General features: G+C 34.2%; 1 protein-coding gene across 1 annotated transcript; it reads left to right on the top strand.

Annotated features, from left to right (window-relative positions):
• Window positions 1–261: 261 nt before the first annotated feature.
• LOC114193982 (putative glycerol-3-phosphate acyltransferase 3) lies at window positions 262–2672 on the top strand. Its single transcript, XM_028083997.2, has 2 exons — window positions 262–919; window positions 1388–2672. The coding sequence occupies exons 1-2, from the start codon at window positions 293–295 to the stop codon at window positions 2273–2275; spliced, it is 1515 nt and encodes a 504-aa protein (XP_027939798.1). The 5' UTR covers window positions 262–292; the 3' UTR covers window positions 2276–2672.
• The last annotated feature ends 11807 nt before the right edge of the window (window positions 2673–14479 follow it).

The following is a 14479-nucleotide window of genomic DNA, read 5'->3' as shown; positions in this document are numbered from 1 at the left end:
TGAAAATGATTTCAAAATATTATACCAACTAATTTATATTTTTAAGAAAAATAATTAATTTAATTGATGATATAAATTTTTCAATAATTTCTATTATTGCTTTAAAATTCTCGTTAATTTTGAATTCATCTTTTTTATTCAAAGTTAATTATCCTTCTCTTTATATTTAAGATATCAAAATAGACGAGTGTGACTCTTTTCCATAGAAATATAATAAAAAAATATGTCATTCTTCAATTCTTGTCTATATATTGTTGTGCCACTTCGGAGATTTTCCTTCCTATGTCGCACAATGAACCCCAACTGCAGCAAAATGAGAACCAGTTCTTTCGTCCAGAAGAAAGAAAAACTGGGAAATAATGAAACACTAGTTTTTGATTTTGAGGGCACTCTGTTACGACCAAATTCCTTATTCCCTTACTTCATGTTAGTTGCTTTTGAAGCTGGTGGGATACTAAGATCTGTTATCCTTTTTCTTTCATACCCTTTGGTCTGGCTGGTGGGTGAAGACCAACTTGGCTTAAACATCATGGTTTTCTTGTGCTTTTTTGGCATCAGAAAGGACACGTTCAGAGCAGGATCAGCTGTTCTGCCAAAGTTCTTCTTAGAAGACATAAGAGGTGAAGGAATTGAAGCTCTGATGTGTTATGAGAGAAAAGTGGCAACTACTCAGTTTCCTAGGATCATGGTCGAAAATTTCCTGAAAGACTATTTAGGTGTTGAGGCAGTCATGGCAAAAGAGTTGAAGTGTTTCAGTGGTTTCTTTATGGGAGTGTATGAGAACAAAAATCAAAATAAAGTCCCCTCATGTGAAGTTAATGGAGGCACCACAGGGAAAAACATCAACAACAGTGTTGATACGGTAGATAGAAACCATGTTGAGTTTATTGACCAACGACAACTTCACCAAGAATCCAAGGTTTGGTACTTTTTAAATATATAAAGCAGTCAAATCATTCATCTTATGTGTCTTTTGTGCTAAATAAAATTTTTTGAGGCAAAGAAAGACATGTGGAGTTTTGTTTAATCTAATGGATTACTTTTAACTATTTTTTTTATAATATAATGATCGATATATTTTTTTTTAATTTTAAGTGAAAATTAAAATTAATTTATTTTTAAAATTTTGATTTAATTTAGTTTTTTAATTTTAGAAACACTTGAATTTAATTTTTTAATTGAATGTTTTTAAATTTATTTTACATTTCAAACACATTTTTAATTAATATTAAAATAAAAATATTTCAAATGGTATAGTAAAAATATATTTAACCACATAATATATTTACAATGAGTATAAGCTAATTATTGTTTATTATCAAAAAGTGTTGTGAATGGATTATAGGAAAAAGAGTTGTAAAAGTATCTTTTCTGATTTCTTCTTCAGGAGGTTTGCATAACTGATGAGAAGAGAAATTGTGACATTCTTTCGAGAGAGAAGTATCCAAAGCCATTGATCTTCCATGACGGAAGATTGGCTTTCAGGCCAACACTTGCATCTTCTCTAGTGTTGTTCATTTGGTTACCCTTTGGACTATTTCTTTGCCTACTCAGATTTACAATAGGCATAACATTGCCCCTAAATGTGTCGGCTCCAATATTGGCCTTCACAGGAACAAGAACCACGTTTTCAAGACCCCAAAACACAAAGTCTTTAATCCAGAATGAAGAAAAGGAAAAGGGTATGCTCTATGTGTGCAATCACAAAACCCTGCTTGACCCACTTTACGTTTCAATTGTTCTAGGGAAACCTCTCTCTACAGTCACATACAGCCTAAGTAGATTAAGTGAAACAGTGTCCCCTATCAAAACTATAAGGCTAACACGGGACAGAGAGAAAGACAGAGAAAAAATGGACAAATTGCTTAGCCTAGGAAACCTTGTGGTGTGTCCTGAGGGAACAACTTGCAGGGAACCTTATCTGTTAAGGTTTAGTCCTTTGTTTGCTGAGATTACAGCGAACATTATTCCTGTGGCTATTGATGTTAAGGTTAGCATGTTTTATGGAACAACAGCAAGCGGGTATAAATGTTTAGACCCATTTTTCCACTTCTTGAATCCAAATCCTACATATACCATAAAATTTCTGGGGATGTTACCACAATCAGAAACGTGTCAAGGTGGTGGAAAATCAAAGATTGAAGTGGCCAATTTTGTGCAGAAGGAGATATGCAAATCTTTAGGGTTTGCATGCACCAACTTGACCAGGAAAGACAAGTATTTGGTCTTGGCAGGTAATGAAGGCATTAGTCCACGCAATAATTGCCACCACTAGCAAGATTCTATACTTGAATTTTTTATTGAGTTTTGTGTGCTATTTATTTGCTTTATCTTTCAATTATATGGATTTTTTATATTAAAAAAAATTAATATGTTTTAAAATATTAAAATCGGTACATTTTAAAGTTAAGTTAGAGAGACGACAGAAAAAATTGAACAGAGAATTCCAATTCAAGATTATATCGTCTAAGAATAAAGATTCTCGTTCTCTTCGGGAAGTCGCACGGTGAGGAGTTTTGCATTATAAATTTTTGTCTTTAAAGCGCAATTTGTAACATTATGCTATGTAGCTTACAGTTGTACAATACTTTCGTTCAACTAATGAATAAACAATTTGTGTACAACAATAATATAACTCATTATGTTATTGTTGATTGAAAATTTTACGATTAGTTTGAAAGTGTATTACGTGGAGTTATTGTTTAGTTTGGGTTGCTTTCATTTTTTTTCGTTAAAGCTAAACTATAATCATCACTAATTCTATATAAAAGAATAATTTAGAAAATATAAAAGAGAAAAGATTTAAAAATACAGGATAAATAATTAATTTAGTATAATAAGTATTGATATATTTTTTTATGTAAACACATGTCACGTATTACTATGAATCATTTCAATTAAGTTCACACTCCAAAAGCAAATGAATCATCACATGAAAAATATCATTAAAAAAACAGAATACAAAAAAGATGAAGAGGCCAAACCAAACTATCATGTTTGTAAAAAGAAATGAAAAATTCCTATCAAAGAACTAAAGAACTCTAAAGATAGAAAATTGAAACTTGTTATGGAAGAAATCAAGAGCTATCGTAGAATGCCCGGTATTATACCACTTACCTTCTTTTGAAAATATTACTTAAACTCAATTCGTTCACAATCCATACACTTTCTCCATTTCTTCTAAGTTACCAAGGAACAATTTGTATAGAAGAAAAAGCTTTACATAAAAATATAAAATTACTTTCCAACCAAACACACCTATATCCAGCCAGTTGAGAATGTTCAATAGCTGGAACAACCCCTATGGTTTCTACATAGAACAGATTTTGCACCCCAAATAAGTAGGTAACCTCTTTATATTCACCATTTATAGCCCTGAACAAACCAACACATTACCAAGCTACGACTGCCACAAGTATAACCATATAGTGTTCATCTTAACCACCGGTAAGTTCTCTTTTTCGAGAACGAAAAATTTTAAGGTGGGAGAATGTAAGACCCGTGGAATTTAATTAATTAATTAATTAATTAATAAATGTGGGTAGTGGAAGCCTTTATGACATTAAATTATGATTAGTATGACGTGGAAAAGTACTAGCTCAAATGGTTGAGAGGTATGTCATTTATGTGTTATTTAATTATTATTGTTTTAATAGTATGATTGATCATGTTTATTATGAGATAGTGCTTGAATTGTATTAGTAAAAAACATGAATTAGCATGATGGTTTGGCATTTTCTTGGTATTGGCATGGTTATGAGTTCAAGCCTTGGAGAACCCAAATTAAACTTTATTTTTGCTAAATGGAGTTTTGACTTGAATTTGAAGGGTTAAGGGAAACCCTAGCTGGAGTAGCAACCAAGAAGGGCTAGAAAATGGACCATAATTAACCATTGAATGTAAATTATCCCATGCATTAAGCCATTTTTCGCTTTGGAACCATTAACTCAAAATTAAGAGCAATTAAAGAGAGAATAAGGGAGAGAGAGAAGGGTTTTTGAGCCTGCAATTGTTCTGTAACGATTGTGAGAGAATTCAGACTAGGAGTGGTGTGGAAGATTGACGTAGAGCAGCTGAATTTGGAGAGAAAGTCAAGGGAGACCATTGGTGGTTGAAAGGAACTCTCAAGTGTCAAAGTTTTAGGCAAAAGGATCCAGGTTAGGGGAGCTAGACTCCGTTGTTTTATTTGTATTGTTAATAATATGTGATGTATGGTAAATTGGATGCTTGTACACTGTTTAATTTCTTGAAATTCTGCGTTTCTAGAATTTTTTCAGAAACCGCTTGGCGGGTGATTAATCACCGCCAGGCAACACATCTGTTTTGGTTGGTTTTGGGTTCTTGGAGAAGGAACCGCCTGGTGGCACATTCCCGACCGCCAAGCGACACATAGAAAATCACCCAGTTTTCTCGGTTTGGATGAAGCGCCTGGCGGTGGCGAGTGACCTGCCAGGCGACGCGAGCCAAATTTGCTCCTTTTTTGTGTTTCGGGGTTCTAGGCTGAGTTTGATTGGTGGAAAAGCTGACTGTAGTTGTTAGTGAATGATTTTGATGTCAAATGTTTAACAATTCTAAGTGTTAGAAGGCACGATTGAATGGAACAGTGAAAATGTGATGTTAGGGTTTAACAATTGGGGTTTTGTTGTCCTAAGGAAAACTTGGTAGTTTAGTTGTTTCATAAAGAATGAATAAATGTGTTGAAATGGGTTTCGCAGGGCATGGAGAAATTTGGTGGTTCATGGAAATTGCAGGAACCGCCTAGCGGCACTATGATTACCGCCAGGCGCAGTATCAACATGCAGATTGGTGGGTTTGGGTGCTGAGCGTGGGCGAGAAACCAAATTGGGACGTGAGTGAGGATAATTGGGGACTTGAAAATGTAGATAGATGGGGCTTAACTGGAAACTGGTAGTATAAAAGAGGGGATTCGAACTTGTGAGGTTAAGGGAGAGAAAATATTGAAGATGGCTAAGTATTAAAGTGAAATGGAAAGTTTAAGGCAGAGACCTTCTTGGTACTTGATCTTATAGTATGAGTGGTGGTGCCCTTATGTTTTACTGAACGGCTAACACTAAATTAAGGTTGAAATGAGTAAGGCTTACCAAAATTGTGATGGAAAGAGAAATACCTTGATGTAGAGAGGATTTGGTAAACATGTACCATAGTTACTGGTTATAGGCTAAGATATGACAGTCAATGGTTGAGCACAAATGATTAGATATTTTAATTGGTGGGAAAGGAAATTCCTTTAGGAGAATAGGAGGATAACAAACTTTTAAGTCATGAAGCATATTGGTTGGCACCTAAGGGTACGAATATAATTATTTTGACCGAGATGATAGTGAATTCAAAAATCTGAATGCAGGTGGTTACATGATTAAAATGTCGGGACTGGATAATAATGTGTAAAACCAGTCAGTTGCGGGCTTTTGGTGTGGTGTCTGGCGGGCTTTGAGCCGCCAGGCGATAGCCACTAAAAAGGGGTGGACTGATGCAAGCGGCGCCTGGCGATGAAGGTGGTTCCGTCAGGCGATGTCGACAACATTGGAGGTTTTTGAGGTGCTTAGCACCTGGCGGTACGCGTCCCCCGCCAGGCGGTCTGGAAGCTGACAGCGCCTGGCGGTATGTCCTTGGCCAAGCGATTTGACTGTTGTAGCCTTGAGTGCTGGATTTCTGGATGCGTGATCTACAAAGTTCTTAGTGGTGCTTCAAAGGTGGGATTACTGGTGTTCCTTGAGTTGAGCTCAGAACGTATCCCTTGAGTTGAGCTCGGGATATGGGTAAGCACGTAGCATTCCTCGAGTTGAGCTCGGAATGACATCCCTCGAGTTGAGCTCGGAATGGCGGATGAACACGAGGAACCCTTGAGTTGAGCTCGGGTTAGCGAGTGTTGTTGGTGTGAGTACATTGCTGGTTGTGGCTAGTACGGATGGGTCTAGATGGATTGCCCTCCTCAGCAGATAGCTGACGAGTTTGGTAGTCTTCGGACGTTACGAACTATGTTCGTATTTGGGAACTCCACCTGTCGTTACGGTGTATGATCCTTAGCAATGGTTTCCCGCACGTGCTCTATCGGTTGTGGCTGATAGGTATCACAGCAGGTCATCTTGAAGTACTCTCTAGGAGATGTAGAACGCAAATATCATGGTTGTGGCCATGCGTGATAGAGTCAAAAGGAAAGAATTTCTATAATGTGATTGAGTGAGATCTATAATGTGATTTACATGTAATTAACATATGTATATGTGTTTTATATGTTTAATTTGTTAAGCTCACCCTATCTGCTTGTGTATGGAGATGATCGTGTGCGTGGTACACGGGAGCAGCTGATGTTGATGTAGGTGGTACTGGTGAGACTTAGCCACGGAGCGGGGATAGCATGGGATTCTTTTTAGTTATTATGTTTTGGAATCAAATTGTAAACTCTCATGAGACATTTTGTTTATTATATCAGTTTTCTAAACTATGGTTTTGGAATTATATTTGGCAGTAATAAAATTTTAAATTTTCCACGTTTTGGGAAATGAGGTATTATTAAATGAAAATATTTATTATTTCTTTATTTATTATTAAAACCGTAATATCTAGACGGGATGTTACAACAAACATCAAACTCAAACAGTAAGGAACATTGATTAACAGAACCTCAAAGCTTTGCATTATCCACTTGAAGAGAGAAAATAAATTGGGTGTTGTCCTAGTTGCAAGGAGAAGCCAAAATGTGGAAAGGAGCCTATTCTCCTAAAAAAATGAATGTTGTATACGAAAATCTTGGTTTGGGACATGGTCACATCAGACCCCCCTTCCTAAACCCTAGTTATTGTTGAAAGAAATTAAAAATTGCCATTGGTCTGAAATAAAAGTTGACCCAACATTAATGTTGACATGAAAATAAAGGTTAATGTGGCATAGATAATATGGCACTAACATGACACTCTTCTCTTTAGCCTAAAATTAATGTCCTAGCCCAAAAATGTTTCATAACAAAACCTAAAAATAATTTAGAAATGCAAATTAGACTAAGTAAATCCAAATTAATTAAAATCTGAAGTATTGACCCAATGAAAGCCAATAAATGAAAATGCACTAACAGTAGACCATTAAGCACTAAACACTCCTCGAGATGGATACAGAACGGTAAAAAAATAGGGAAAAATAATGGCTCATCACTTATTCTCAAAGGGGTGATGTTGATGTTCCATTTAATATGTAGTCTTCATTTGAGTTCATATTGATGAAATAGATTATGGTAATTACTAATTGCCTTTTTCAAGCTTTGTAGATATAGTCTCGGGATATACTAAATGTTATGCAATTGGTTTGTTCTGCTAAAAGTTTGATTCAAAAGCTGAGAGAGGATGGTTATCAAAATTTATTGAAAGGTGTGATATTGTTTTTGTGAACGTGACATTGATATTCCTGATTTCAATTCTACTTATGTTGCATGTCATGGTCGTTCTCGACATCTAAAAGATCATGTCACTATGGAACATAATTTTAGGGTGAATATAATTTTGGTTATAATGGATAAGTAGCTACAAGAATTAAATGACAGGTTTATTGACCTAACAATGGATCTTTTAACTCTAAGCAATGCTTTGGTGACTAAGGATACGTATAAAGTTTTTAACATTGAGGATATGCCCTCCTGTGAACAAATTTTATACTTTAAATTTTAGTGAGCAAGACAAGATTAGTTTAAAATTTTAACTTCAACATGTTATTGTTGATGCTCTTAACCATCTAAATTTAAAGAAGTTATCAACCATGATTGAAATTTGTTAATCTTTGACAAGAACGGGAAAGTTAAGGACGTTTACTTGATCGATTGTTTAATTCGTATTATTTTAACTCTTCCTATTTCTATATCTACAACATAAAAATCATTTTTGGCAATGAAGATTATCAAAACAAAATTGGGAATAAAATAGAATGATAATATGATTATTTACAATGAAAAATAAATAGTTAAAAATTTTACTTTTGATACAATTATTGATAAGTTCAAGAATATAAAGGAACGAAGGACAATCATTTACATATGTGTAATTTAATTATAAGTATATTAAATTATGTACTTATTTTTATTGCACTAGTAACCATAATTAAATATATAAATTTTGAAAGTATTATTTTGATTCTTTCAAAATTATTGGTTAAAATATCCTGTGAATATAATTGCATTGAATTTTACATAAAGAACACATCTTTCTTCATGGAGTTTTCAGATGAAGAACATGTATTCTTAATAGGTTAAATTATTCATTTGGTCTCAATTTTCGTAAGTAAATTTTAATTTGGTCCCTCAATTTTTAAAAGTGTTAACTAGGTCCCTAATTTTGATATTTTGTTTTAATGAAGCCCTTTCCATTAAAATGGCAGAAACGACGTTAAGAGCACAGTGACGTGGAGATATGAGACTGAAACGTGTCATTTACATTGATGAAGGATTATCTTGTTTTCTTTTAGAGTTATGAATATGGTGAAGTTGTTTAAGAAAGCTTTTTGAAATTTCCCACTGGACATTAAGATAGCAAGCTATCTAGATGTGAAGGTTCATTTCTCAAGCTCATGAAGGGAAGAAGAGAGTTGGATTCAAGCTTAAACTCACACGGCATTAACAATACTTAAAGAACCAAAATGAAAGAAGAAACTTTAAAAATGGAAAGCATAGAAGATGAAGCATGGAAGAAGCACGTCACTCATAGGGGAGGATCTAAGCCAACCAAGCCCTAGAGATGAGTGATGGTGTCGCCACTTGCAAGCAAGATAAGGCAAAGGTGAGTTCACTTCTAGGAAGGAGAGCTCACAAAAATTTAATGGTTGAAACACAATAGTTTAGAAACAAAATGATCAACCCTTTTACAAGACAAGGAGCACCCTTTAAATAGGACTTCATAGGGGTCCTTTAGCAAATACAAAAACATGAGAAAGGATTAACTAGCAAACCCTAAACCTAATGTGAGAGTGAGTCTTGGCCAAGTGAAGGGAGATGATTGGTGGAGGCATTCCCATGAGGATTCTAGGCCAAAAGAGGAAGAAGACCAAGTGACCTTCTAAGGCATAAACCACAAAGGTAAAAGGAGACAAGGTACATGTCTACTTTTGCTTTTGCTTTATGCTTTTTGCTTTCCTCTCTCTTCCACTTCATCCAAGTGCTCTAATCACCAAGTGCCACCTAGCCATGCTCTACTTTCTCTTAATTACTTTCAAAACAAGACAAACAAGGATTAGCATGTTGGTTTAAGTTAATCTAATCTTGGTCAAAGGTCAACTTTGGATCAAAGTCAACAAGTCAACCAAAATAAGTCAACTAAAAACCAACTTAGGGAATTCAAATTAAAGTAATGCAAAACAAAGATAAAGGTGATGGAATAGAAGACTCCCCTCTAGACATGCTTCTAGTGATCCTTCTTGAGGGAGCTTCTAAGGAGGCGGTCACGCCTTCATCATACATTTAAATGCATTTGAAAACAGTTAAAAATTGCAATATAAAAGTGTAATGAATTATCCATAAACACCCATTATTCATCATTCTGCGTGGGGGAGAAATGTCGTCTGGGCAATGTTCATCCTGCGATGTTGGGGGAAATCAAAACCCAAGTGCGTCCTTCTGTGGTGGAAGTGGCTCTATAGATGTGGGCGTATCAGTGATGTGATATTGTGGAGAGAAAGCAGCTTTGAGAACTGCGAGAACATTGAAGAACAAGGGCAAAAAATTTTGGGACTGCCCTAAGTATAAGGTGAGTTACATGGAAACTTTGGTATGAAGAAGCTGATGGTATTACGTTTCTTTATTGAAGCTAACATTATTTTGTCATTTTGGAACAGAGTGGAAGTGATCAATGTGGTGGGTGCAATTATTTCAAATGGTTTACTGATAATGAGATTGAGGAAAAGGGTTGGGGCAGTCAGAAAATTGAAGAAATGGGTGGTGGGAAGCTGAAAATTGAAGAAAAAGTTGGTATGAGTATAAAGAATGTTGAAGGTTGTGGTGCGAATATGAATGCAGAATACACTGCTTGAGTGATGTCTGTGGTGGCAAAAGAAATGGAGAATGTATGAAGTCAATTGAAAATAAGCTAAGTGTGTTGACAAGGGTAGTTGGTGTTTTGTGTGTATTGAATATAATTGTAGTGTATCTGTTGGTTACAAATCCATGAGTGTTTTTTAGTTCAGCTAGTTGGTTTGTGTTGTTAATGTAATGTTTTATTATGAATGAAAAAGTTGCAATACTTGGGGTAAAATGTTGAATTATTTGACTCTTCTTAATTTGTCAAAATAGTAGTAATTTCATTATTGGCACCTGTGTTATAAATTTATAAGTAATGAAATAAGGACAACATAAATGTGCTCCAACACTCAATTTGGAAGTAATGATCTGTATTGAAAATGACACCTGCTTATATTCATAAACATATAGTGCTCCAGCACTTAAACATTCAGCATCACAAAATAAATATGGTCCACCATGTAACCTTGTTACAACACAAAAAAAAAAAGTGGTCCAGAAATGGATGTCATGATCCACAAAACAAATATAGCAGGTGCTTTTAAGTGTTTAAAGATAAAGTTCAAACAAGTAGTTGAAAACAAAAAAATATTTCAAAGCTTGATCCATGTCATGGTTTCCATATGCGTCCCCTCCTTACATTGAGCTTGGGCCTGATGGGTGCTCTATGACGTGGTGCTTGTGATGGTCTACTTGGTTGGACAGATGATTGTGCAGAGGACAGTACTGTTGTGTTTGGTTGCTGAGATGATTGAGCAGAAGGCAGTGGTGGTGAGTTTTGTTGTTGAGATGATTGAGCAGAAGGCACTGGTGGTGGGTTTGGTTGCTAACATGATTGAGCAGAAGGCATTGTTGTTGGGATTGGTTGCTCAGATGATTTAGAGGAAGGCATTGTTGGTGGGTTTGGTTGGCCGGGTGCTTCAGATGTTGTCTTCAAATGTGCCTGATATTGGGAGTACTTGCTTTTGTTGTGACCAATTTGCCTACAAAATCCACATCTTTTTCTTAATCCACATCTTAGAAAGAACCTAGTCTTATTTACCTATTATATTTTATTTTCTTTAAACTTGTTCTAAGTTTGAAAGCGCTTTAAGTTATTGTTTAGAGAAGTAGTTGAAAAATTACTTTCAAAAAATTAGAAATGATTAAAGAAAGAATAAGTGTGACTTAGATTGTTGTACGGAAGCTTAATTGTTGTTTTAATAGTAAAAATAAATTTCACTTCGTATATTTCTATTTTTTTTATTCAAACCTATAAAAATAAAATTATTTTATAAAAAAATATCTCTTTTTATTTATATTTTGACGTTTATTGTTTAAATTTTACTTTTAGAAAGACCGTATAATTTTAAATTGTATTTAAATATCAACTTTTATATAAACTTATTTTTAAATTGTATTTTTTAAATAATTTTATTTAAAATTTAAATATATATATATATATATATATATATATATATATATATATATATATATATATATATATATATATATATATATATATATACTTGTAAACATCAATAAATACTACAAGTATAGAAAATGTATAGATACTTTTCAAAAATATCTAACAAATAATGGGACGGACAATGAGACATATATTTTTACGAGGTAGTAGTAGGTGAACATTATTTTAGCCATCAAATATACTCTTAAGAAATTTAATCCTCTTTATATTTTTCATTGTTAAGATGATTCGATTATTGAGTTTGTTTTATTTTTTCTAGTTATTGTATTTCAAAGAAATGAGTGAAACAAAAGATTGTGACGAAAGCTTTTTAAACTAAGTATGATACTTAAAATAATATTTTAAAATTACCATAATTTAACTTTTTCATTTCTCATGTTTTATCTTTACAAAACCTTAATTAAAAGTATATATCCAAAATTATTATTTAACAAATTAGACAATATTTCTCTTATTTATCATTCTTATCTTGAGAAGTAGAACATGTAACATACTATTTTAAATTTTTTAGTTAAGAAGAAAAAACTAATTTTCCTATTCTTCCTCTCGTATTCTTTCATTCCATTTTCTTACGCACCAAACAAATCAAAATCATTATTAAAAGAAAAGAATAAAAAATCTGTATTTTTCTTTTATTGGATAGAAAAGAAAATAAAATAGAAAATTTAAATATCTCATAATTGTTTTTTGAAAAAAATATGTTTTTGTTCTTCAAGTTTGACCTAAATTTAAAAATGGTCCATGGTCAAAACTTGATCATTATTTGGTCCCTGCATTTTCAAAATCATTGTTTTTAGTCCCTAATTTCTGACGGCATTAAAAATAACAAACGGCGTGTCATGTATTTAATTTTTTTACAAAAAAAAATACTAATGTGGACCTAACCAACGTTTTTCACGAAAATTGGACAAAATATGCTTTTAGTTCCTAAAGTTTGAACTTAATTTAAAAATAGTCTCTAGTTTAAACTTGGTCACTGATTAATCCTCCATACACATACAAAATCATTGATAAAATATAATAAAACTACTATTAATAATAATAACAATATATAAAAATAATAATATTATTATATAATTATTAATAATAATATTATCATATATTAATAATAATTAATAATATTAATATATCAATAATATTAAAAACACTATTAATAATTATATATCAGTAATATAATTATATTATTAAACATATTAATATTAATATTATATTATCTTATTAATTACTAATATTAAAAAATATTAATAGGAAATAATAATAATATTATTATATAATAATAATAATAATATTATATAATAATTATTATTATTGTAACGTCCCATTTAATTATTAAGCGAAATTAAAAGAAACGTCACACACAGATAGTACAATAACGCGGCCCTAGGGTCTCAGACACAACCCCTACAATTCTAGGCACACCACGATGCCAAAGAAAACTACATAAAAGTCTAACAGGAGGAAATAGAGTATTAAGGAGTCAAGCAATACATGGGGCTAACCCTAACAGAATCCAAAAGAAACATGAAGTCCAGCCCAAAAAGACTATGCAGCGGGGTCATCTCTCCTCTGCTGACCACGAGTGCCTCTCGCATCTGCTCCCATCAATAAATTGATGATCATTGCAAGAGTAGAAGAACAACACACAGAGCAAATAAACAAGCAAAGGGTAAGCTAGAGCCAAAACCAGTTCATCAAAGTAATCAGATACATATTCACAGTCCAATTCACTTACATCACCCAAGCATGTTAAGACCTTCCAAACAATACACTAAGACTCGACTCATCCGAATACCTATAACCTAGTCGGATTCAGCAGATGCTTGAACTTGTGGTGGATACCTCTGCTCACCCCCGAGCTATATGTTACATGTGTTACAATGAATCAATTTCCCTCACCACAAGGTTAGCCCTTAATGAATTTCAGGCTTCCTGCTACTCTCACCACAAGAGTCAGTCCGCTCTAAGTGAGACTAATTGACTCCTTAGAGTGTCAGGATGCGATCCTTACCTTGAATCCTTACCAAGTTATACAGATGGGACACCACCATGGACACCCATTAACAAGGGCCATGGGATTACGTCCCGACCACTGAAGCACGACACTAAAGTCCCACCTAGAGACTTCAAGGAATTACGCACTGACTCCATACCAAATATATACAAACAGTCAGGCAATAAATACAGATATCATGCTTAGAAACCCTCATACCAACTTCCGTAACCAACCATCATTTATCACAGGTTGAATCAATGCCAACTCATTATTCCCAATCATGCATAAAGTACTTCCTCTCATACCAATACCATGCCACCGGATTACCAACCATCAAGGTCCATTGTTGCTCATGCCAATTTCGTGACCACACATTTATACATATATATATATATATATATATATATATATATATATATATATATATATATATATATATATATATATATGCATCAAACCCCTCATGTACAATTCATACAAGATCAAACCAAGCTCACAATTCCCCACATATAATCCTCTCCCAAATCATGGATAATCATTCCCATTGAGTACTCATTCAATAACCCAAACAAGCACAAGCTAAACATCCAAACATAGAGGGAAAATCAACTCGAGACGCATCCTCGCCCAGCTCTTTGCTAAGGCTGGAGGGTCTCACTCAAGCGAGACGGACTCTCGCTCAAGCGAGCTCCCCTTCGCCTAGGCGAGAGCTCGACGGGAGCTCGACAAGGAGAACAGTAGCCCCTGCACAATCTTGCTTAGGTGAGACCCCATTCGCCTAAGCAAGACATCTGCTCGCACAAAACGAGGTTTTGGTCGCCTGAGTGACAACTCACGCAAAAAGCCCTGGGCGAGCCTCCGCTCATCTCGCCTAGGCGACGCAAGCTCGCTTGGGCGAAATTATCAATGTTCGCCACTGCTCACGCCTGCATCACACCTAAACATATACCAAACAAGAAAAACCAGCCAGTCCAAGCATCCATGACAGTATATCAAACTCGAAAAT

Source organism: Vigna unguiculata, chromosome 8, assembly GCF_037176805.1.
Source record: "Vigna unguiculata cultivar grain cowpea cultivar isolate G323 ecotype 2 chromosome 8, ASM3717680v1, whole genome shotgun sequence".
Lineage (NCBI taxonomy): Eukaryota > Viridiplantae > Streptophyta > Magnoliopsida > Fabales > Fabaceae > Vigna > Vigna unguiculata.
This window is presented reverse-complemented; position numbering and strand designations above follow the sequence as displayed.

Bases quoted from the DNA above. Each gene is read 5' to 3' on its own strand.
- LOC114193982 (XM_028083997.2), top strand. From the start codon at position 293: ATGAACCCCAACTGCAGCAAAATGAGAACCAGTTCTTTCGTCCAGAAG. The intron at 920-1,387 runs GTTTGGTACTTT...TTTCTTCTTCAG, and splicing joins AACTTCACCAAGAATCCAAG to GAGGTTTGCATAACTGATGA.